We start from the raw sequence: 8,294 nt of genomic DNA on the forward strand, positions 1-8,294 counted from the left end.
GCTTATTTTCTATAGTATTATAGAAATTACATGAAGAAGAATTTTACCTAGAAATCCAAGCAAAACAAAGAGTAACATAGGAGAAAATATTATGTTGGAAGAAATAAACCTGTAAACAGTTTTCTCACAGGATATTTGGTAAATGACAAAAGGATGTCTTTTCAAGAGATGTTTAATACATTGCCAAAATGAAAGTAAAAAGTGGGAGTGCCAATGTACTTTAAAATTGTTTGCTGTTTACAAAAGAAATCTTATAAAAATTGTAAACAGTTTTGTGTTTCCTAGGAATTTAAAGTATTAAAGAACTGCTGATTCATCACAGACAACTTTGTTCTGTTCTGCACGCTTGGTTCTCCATGGAAGCACATTACTCACCATTCTAAGCACCGCTGGACAAAAAATACAGCCTATGTGGGACCTTCCTACCTACTGACACAGTCTTTCATTTGATAACAAAATACTGAAATTATTATTCTTTTATTATTCCGAGTGACATTGCCCAAACTCAAGGTGGCTCTGCAGTATCTGTTAATTTCATTAACTCCTTTGATCAATTTGTTAACAGTGCTTTAATATATTGCCTCACGAACGTGCTGCTTTTTTATAGGAAGAACTGTGCAAGGTCTTAAATGGAGCTACTAACACTTCTTTTCTCTTCTACAGTCGCTTTGGATGTGTTCTGTTCTTATCAACAAAATTAAACTAACCATCTATTAGATCTCATCCTCTTTGATTCCCTTTAGCACTATATTCTTCCTATGACCACATCTATTGTCAATTCAATTAGCACATGTCTGGAATATCTCAATTTTCTTCTAAAGGTGCTTCAGAGAATGCAATTTTGATGTTTTGCATTACCAAACAGGTCAAAATAGATATCCCAGACTTTTGTTCTCCATCTTATGACTGGATTATACAAGGGAATTTTAAATTTTATTTATTTTTTCACAGTCATGATGCTCATGAACCATTCCAGTTTGAATTATAGAACTGAATATTATCAGAAATAAACACCTGTCAGGTTTAAAAAACTTCTATATCCAGTATCCAAAAAATGCTTAAAATGCATATGTATAGACTATACAATAGTCTGCTAAGAGGTGAACCAGTAAAACATAGAGGACAGCCTAGGAGCAAATAGTATTGCTATTTCTTTTCAAATTGTAGACTTGTCAATTGAGTTTTACTGTCTTGGGATTTGGATCAGCTAGGCATATTAAAGTGTGCATCTAGTTCAGCTGAAATTTTACCTTTTTATTAGAATATTTTGTTGAGTGTAATAGAATTACATTTTGACCCTGAATAATGTCTATAGGTTAAGCTTTGTCTTTCCAAGCACTTTTGTAGAAACAATTAAAGAGCTTACAGTAGTAATCCTCATGATCTGACTTTGATGTGAATAGTGAAGTCTATATGTGAGCACAGAAATACGTTTCTCATCTGTAACTTATCTTTTCTAAGACTGTATTTCTCTTCAATGTGCTTTTTACAAAACTTGAAAATAAGAAAGGTTAGGTTTGTAGACAGAGGAAGTATCTTTTACTAGAAAATGATATAGATAGAAAATGCCTAAGCTTTTGGGATATGAAGCCCTTAATCAGAGATCCAAAATAGATACAACATCTCTCCCTACAGATAATGGAAAATTTGATAATTTTACTGACTTAGTTTCACTTACATGCCCTGTTATGTCTCTTATAAATCATGTATCTTATTTAATTTCAGAAATCTGTAACTGTTTGCCTATGGTATTTAAAAATCCATGTAGCCAATTACTTTTATGAAACATATTTAATATGTTTGTATATGTTTCTGTGCATTTGAAAATATATATCTCTCTCCAAGTATTAAGATTTCAAGCAGCATGACAGAGGAACTTTCCTTTCCCCTCGTTGCTTCTGTGCTTCAACACGCGTACCTTACTCTCTGTGATTCCTAATTTAAAATCCCAGTTCTTGCTAATTAGTGAGGATTGGACATATAACATAGCAGAATCAGTAATAATTAGTGAATAAATTAAGTAAATATTTACAGTGAAAATCACCTACAGAGGGTGGTGAGTATCTCAATATTTTGGAGGAACTGAATCATATTTTTGAGACTCCTCTTTTTTTCATCAAAGGACAGAAGTATCTTTTAGAAGCTTTTAGACTACTAAAATTAGATTAATATAATTCAGCCTCAGGGTTTATTTCACTCATTCATCTCTTATGGTATTGCTGCAGACTGTGGTGTGTAACTTGCATTGATCATCGTTGAACCTTGTAGTCAGAAATCACTATGGAAATATTTTTCTCAGTTAAAATGGAGGGGAATAGGAATTTGTTTAAATGTTTTTTGTAAAATTTGATGAAAAATTAATGTTAACATAATTCTCATCTGTAGTACAGTTTTACAATCTCTTGTTACCTGTATACATTTATAATCTGAATCTTTACTATAGTTCCTCAGTGCTGACTGGTGGATCATTAAAAAGAGTCTCTTTTTCATATCTGTGCCTTATAACTGAGGCATGGTGATTGCTCTTTCTTTCTTTTGTCCCTTTAAAATGTCACAGTCCTGGTTCACAGGGTACATATCTAGTGTACACATATGCTGCTGTCATTCTTAATGTTCTTTTTTGAATGTTTATTTTTCTCTTTTCAGTTTTACATGTGGTTATAATCTTAATTTCTTCACTAACTATTTTTTTGCATTTGTTATGTTTCTGCACTGCTTGCTGAAACATATATAAATGTTTGTCAGTGTCACCTTGTCTATCAGTGAAAGATACTCACTTTTAAAAAGACGTCAGTGAAAACCAATTCTACCTTGTGTGGCTTTTTCTATATTAGTTTTCCTTTTTATTTCATTGGTGTCAAACTTTTATGTGAAAAAGAGGTTGTTTCATGAGTAATACAGGCTGGCTTCCTTTTGTATCCTGTGTTCTTTCTGTAGTACCACTGCAACAAATCCCACCTTTTCCCAAGTTCCCAGCTTCCTCCAACTAGTCCAGCTCCTGTTCCTTTCCATGTCTGTTAGTCTCATTTAAAAAACAAACAAACAAAAAACTGCTATCTTCTTTCATGCCATTTTACCTATGTGTTTTGCTTGCACAGCTATGGCCAGGATGCACTGGATGCTGCGTGTGGTCTGGAACTGAGTTTAGGTTGACTTACACCTCTTGGCTGCAGAGTGGATAAAAGCTGATCATCTCCCTGCTTTTACCTCAGTAGGAATGTTATGAGGATCTCCCTCCTGTATGTCGGAACCAATCTTAAAGAAATTTATAGGACCTTCATAACTCTTCTGACAAATTTGGTTCAAACTGGCCATTATAAAATTATCAGTGAGGGAGAACTGGCAAACAAACAAATTAATGCAGAGATATATAGGCAACACAATTGCATTGCCTTCATTTCCATAGGTAAGCATGGTAAGGATATACCAGAAGGAGGATCTGTAGTGAGTATAATGGATTATAGAGCTGATCTGATGATTTATGCCTCTTAGCTACATATTTATTGTTCTTACAGTCTGTAGGATATTCTGTCTTTCTAAAGACACCTACAACTAATCACTTATAAACATATGGTGTCCCTGAAATATTTTTCTAAGAGTTTAAATATTTATGTTTTGAAATAAAAAAATTCAAAACTTGAAAAGTGTTGGTAACATTGAAGGTCCATCTTAAAGGGAATCTTATCCCTGATAGTGGCTCACAGAATCTACTCTGATCCCCATTTTTCTAATCAACAGCAAATTTCTACAGGTGCCCATATACCTCAAGAAGCAGTAGGCACTATAGAGGTGTTACAACTATTCTTGGGCACATGTCAGAAAAAGCTTCTGTGGTCTAGTTGTTTTTGCTGTCCATGTGGATCACAGCTGCTACCTCAGATTTAAAGTTCTTTTAAAGAATCACTTATAATGGGAAAGTTTTTTATTTGCATGTTCCTAACATTTGTTAGTATTATGGCCTGTCAGGATGCTCAGAATAGAACACAGCAGAAAAACTGTCATTTCTATGACAATGGGAACAAACAGTTCTCAAAAATTGTATAATGCACATATGAAAATTTGCCCCTTCTTGTAAAATAGAAAAGTGTGGGGTACAAAGACTCCTTTTCTTAAGACCTTTTAAAGCACCAGAAATGGCATTTCTGTATGATTACCTTAACACAATTATTAATTTTCCCTGTTGACGCGCACATCACAATAAGGAGGGTGGGGACCCAGATTGTTCCATTTCCTCAGTGCTTTACTTCTGCTATTTCCCAATGAATAGATTTCTAGCTTTATTGTCTCAGTTCTGCATGGAATTTGTCTTCATTATTTAACTACTTTCTTTTCAAGGCATGACCTTATGGCAAAGGTGTACTAAAAGAATTAATTAAATTACTTGCTAAAAGTAGGAGATTTATGAGCTCTAAAGATAGAATTTTTAAAAATGTCAGCTTATGGAATTTGTTCCTACAAAGTATAAGAATGACCATCTTGAGAAAAATTCGGGAAAATAATATTGAGAATAATCTCAATGCTTTAAGAACACTTCAATTTTGAAAGCAAAATGTGAAGCTTATGCAGTTCTTCTTTCTCAAATCAGTAGTAAAATCATTCTTCAGATAAATGTATTTTAAGAAGATCAGGTCAACTGCATATACCGTAGAACATCTTATGCATTCTATGACAGGCATTTGATTATGAATTTACGGACTCCAAGTTAACTTTTCTATTAGTGTCAGGTGTAATGGGCATTGTAATAGATTTATGGCTTCAATAGTATCTTCTGGAAACATTTTGCCTGAAAGACCATTCTGAATTCCACTCCCTAACTCTGTTTTTCTCTGTTTCAAAAAAGGTAATTGATGCTGCTGAAGTTTTCTACTTGCATATTCTGACAAACTTCTGGTAGTCAAAAGGAAATTGGAGTCAAAACTGACCATTTTTTAAAAGGGTCCTGCGTAGCGTCCAAGTGGTTTAAGAGTAGATCTCAGTTTTCTTTGTTCTCTTTTATGGCTGCTTATCTCAAGTCACAGTCTAGTCCCAAATTACAAAATAAACTTGAACTGAAAAAGAAAGGATACATTTGCTAATTTATTAAATAAAAACTATTTTATATTCAGTTTTTTCTTTTTAAATTATAGCCATAAGAGCACTGAAGCAATTTAAAAGCAAGAGTAATTCTTCTAGCAAGAGAGAAGTTGGTGACAGAGGGAAAGAGAAGAAAGATTTGGAACATCAGAGAACAAAGAGGAATCGACAGTTTCCAAAAATATGGCTAACTAAATACTCCTGGTTAAAATATGATGATGAAAGGGGAATAATGTTTTGTGCATCATGTCGTAAGCATAATGTGGATTTAGGGGAAAACATTCATAATTTTTGTTCTGGCACTGATGACTTCAAACTTGAGTTTATAAATACACACCAGAGTAGTGAAGCTCATGCCTGGGCTACCTGCATGGAAGCTGCCAGTACTGCTTCACCAGATACAGCTTCTGCTGAGCAGATGTTGAAGAGCATGAATTCCATAACATTAGGTAGAGTAGAAAATATTTTTAGAACATGCCATGCTATTGCTAAATCTGGTCGTCCCTTTACGGACCTTGATTGGATGTGCAAACTAGATGATATGAAAGGAGTAGATATTGGTTCTGTATTTAGAAATGACAAGTCAGCAAGAATGTTTATACATTTTATTGCTGAAGTAGAAAGAAGATCTTTGAAAGAGAAACTAGAGAAAAGTAAATTCTTTTCTGTTATTAGTGGTAGAGTCACAGACAGTATACTCAAAGCAGCTGCAGTTGTCTATGTACGTTTTGCAAATAAAGGAAAAGTCCATTGCCAGATTGTTGGGGTTCAACCTGTTCACAAAACTGATGCTTCAACTATAAAAAGTGCTATTGAGGAAACATTACAAAAAAATCTTCAACTCAGTCTGGCAAGCCAAGACTGGTCAAGAAAATTGGTTGGATTTGGAAGTGATGGGACAGATGTCATGGTAGGAGAAAACAGTGGGGTAGCTAAACTTCTGAGAGAAATTCAGCCTTGTGTACAGTCTGTGCATTGTTTTGCTCACCACTTAAAGCTGGCTTACAAAGGAGCGATAAAAAATATTCAGCTATACAGCATCTTAAGGAATATCTTGAGAAATATGTATTACTTTTATCATAATTCACCTCTAAATAAGAATAATCTCAAAGCCACATATGAAGCCATTAAGTTACGCCCAGCTATTCCTTCTCGCATTGGAGGCTCCCAGTGGCTTCCTCGTCTACAAACAGCTCTACAAATTCTTCTTAAAGGTTATCCTGCAATTGTTCTACATCTGAGTAAGGTAAATGATTTAAAATTTGGATGTAACTTCAGAAAAAATTGCTATGGCTAATTTGGTCCACATACCTGACACTTTTTTTTTCCTATATTGATTTCCAGATTGAAACAGATTCAAGAGCCTCAAACCAGCAGAAAGTCAAAGCCCTTTTACACCTCCTTCTGAGAATGGAGATAGTCAAGTTTTCTCACTTCTTGTTGGATGTCATCAATGTCCTCAACATTCTGTCCCGTGTTACTCTGGATTACACCTCCTCCATTGCAGACATATTTGCAACTGTGCAGTCAACACTGGAAACACTCCACATGTATCAAACAAGGTCTGGCATTTCTAACAACTGAACCATGATCTCTTAGAATATAATAAAAGAGTATTATATATTGTTTTGTATTCTGTATCTTTCAGAGCTGGTCCAAAGGAGCGGCTGATGGAGTCCATTCAGCACTTTCATGGTTACCAGCTGGTTGGAAATGGAAATATTTCAGCAGTACGAACCAAAGTACTGAGTAATTTGATGAAAAGGCTACGTGATTGTTTTTGTGATGCAAGTCAAGACGTTTTGAGAGCCACTACTATAGCAAGTTTTAAGCTATGGCCTGACAAAATGAAACAAGGTATAGAACTGTGATATTGGCTATTTGAAGTGCACCTTCTAAATTCTTTAAAAGCATAATAATAATTTTATTTTGCCTCTGTTATAGAATTTGGTGAAAAGGAAGTGTCTGTCTTGACTAGACATTATGAAGTCATACTAGAAGCTGCTAGTGTGAAAATAGGTGAAGTAGAAACTGAATGGAGCATGCTGAAATTAGAGCTGTACAACAGGTAATAAGAAAACTGCATTTCTGTCTCTTTATTGATTTACTCCAAAGGATTATGGAAATACATTTAGTGATAGTTATAATTATACTTCTTACCATGCTTTTTAGATTTCAGAACATCCAGACCTTGACATGGGATTTAGTGAACTCAGATTATTCAAAGAAGTATCCCAACATCCTGACATTGGTAGATTTGATCCTAACTCTGCCAGCAAGCTCAGCTGAAACAGAGCGAGGCTTCAGTCAAATGAAATTCACCATGATGCATTTGCACTCTAAACTAAGGTCTGAAAGTGTGACGGATCTTATGATAATTCAGATGAACTCTCCAGATATCAAGAAATTTGACCCCCAGAAAGCTATTCATTTGTGGAATGTTACTTGGCAGAGAAATAGAAGACTACAGGGAGGTGATGTGATGACAAAAGAAAGACCAGATTACTCCTCTGAGTTTGATTTGGAGAGTCTCTCTGGAAGTGACTAGATGAAAATTGTTAGTTTTTATTTCACAGTCTTCTTGTAATGTACAAGGACACTTCTACAGAATACCTTGCTGGGTTAATGAGTGTAAAAATTACATTTTTTTTTCATAATGTATTATAATGTTAAAATATATCTTTTCTTTATGTTCACCACTGAATCTCCAGTAGGTGTTTACATTTGCCCTTCTATACCTGACTTCTATAAATCTGAAGACAATGAACAAAAATAATGGAGTACATTGTTACCTTGGTGACATGTGGACAAAGGGATGACTCATAACTTCTATCTGATTGTTTATTGCATTTAGCTGAGTCATAATAAATTATAACCACTGGAGTTAACTGTCATCTTACTATCAGTCTTTAATGGTTCAAGAAGCTTCAGTGATTCCAAACCCCCTGATTTTCCTTTGATAAATGTGTAGAAAATCTGTGCATTATTTCTGTCAAATGATTGCTTGACCTCTGTAGCCTATGAACTTTGGATCATACCTTCTCTCCATATCTGTATGCATTGCTACTTTTTATTGTCTTGTGGATAAAGTTTAACATGACCTTTCACAGATTTTTGTCCGACTTGTCCTTCAGAAGACTTTCCTAGAGAGGCAGAACACATCCATTTTCCATTGCTGATTGTTAATTGCACAAATTGGTCTTCCCATAGCAAATGCTCTT

At 34.7% G+C, this 8,294-nt stretch overlaps 1 protein-coding gene across 3 annotated transcripts in view; it reads left to right on the forward strand.

Annotated features, from left to right (window-relative positions):
• The window catches only part of SPEF2 (sperm flagellar 2), a 67,682-nt gene extending 59,602 nt beyond the window's left edge, over positions 1-8,080 (forward strand). Inside the window, exons 29-33 of one of the 3 annotated variants that reach the window (XM_054809432.1) lie at positions 5,127-6,319; positions 6,418-6,635; positions 6,722-6,930; positions 7,018-7,141; positions 7,246-8,080. In XM_054809432.1, coding sequence (XP_054665407.1) covers positions 5,127-6,319; positions 6,418-6,635; positions 6,722-6,930; positions 7,018-7,141; positions 7,246-7,621 — 2,120 coding nt within the window. In that variant the 3' untranslated portion in view covers positions 7,622-8,080. Of the gene's footprint in view, positions 1-270; positions 4,467-5,126; positions 6,320-6,417; positions 6,636-6,721; positions 6,931-7,017; positions 7,142-7,245 lie in introns of those variants that run through there. The other 2 variants (XM_054809430.1, XM_054809431.1) reach the window with 2 other exon arrangements.
• Positions 8,081-8,294: the final 214 nt, after the last annotated feature.

This window comes from Grus americana, chromosome Z (assembly GCF_028858705.1).
Source record: "Grus americana isolate bGruAme1 chromosome Z, bGruAme1.mat, whole genome shotgun sequence".
In the NCBI taxonomy this organism is placed as follows: Eukaryota; Metazoa; Chordata; class Aves; order Gruiformes; family Gruidae; genus Grus; species Grus americana.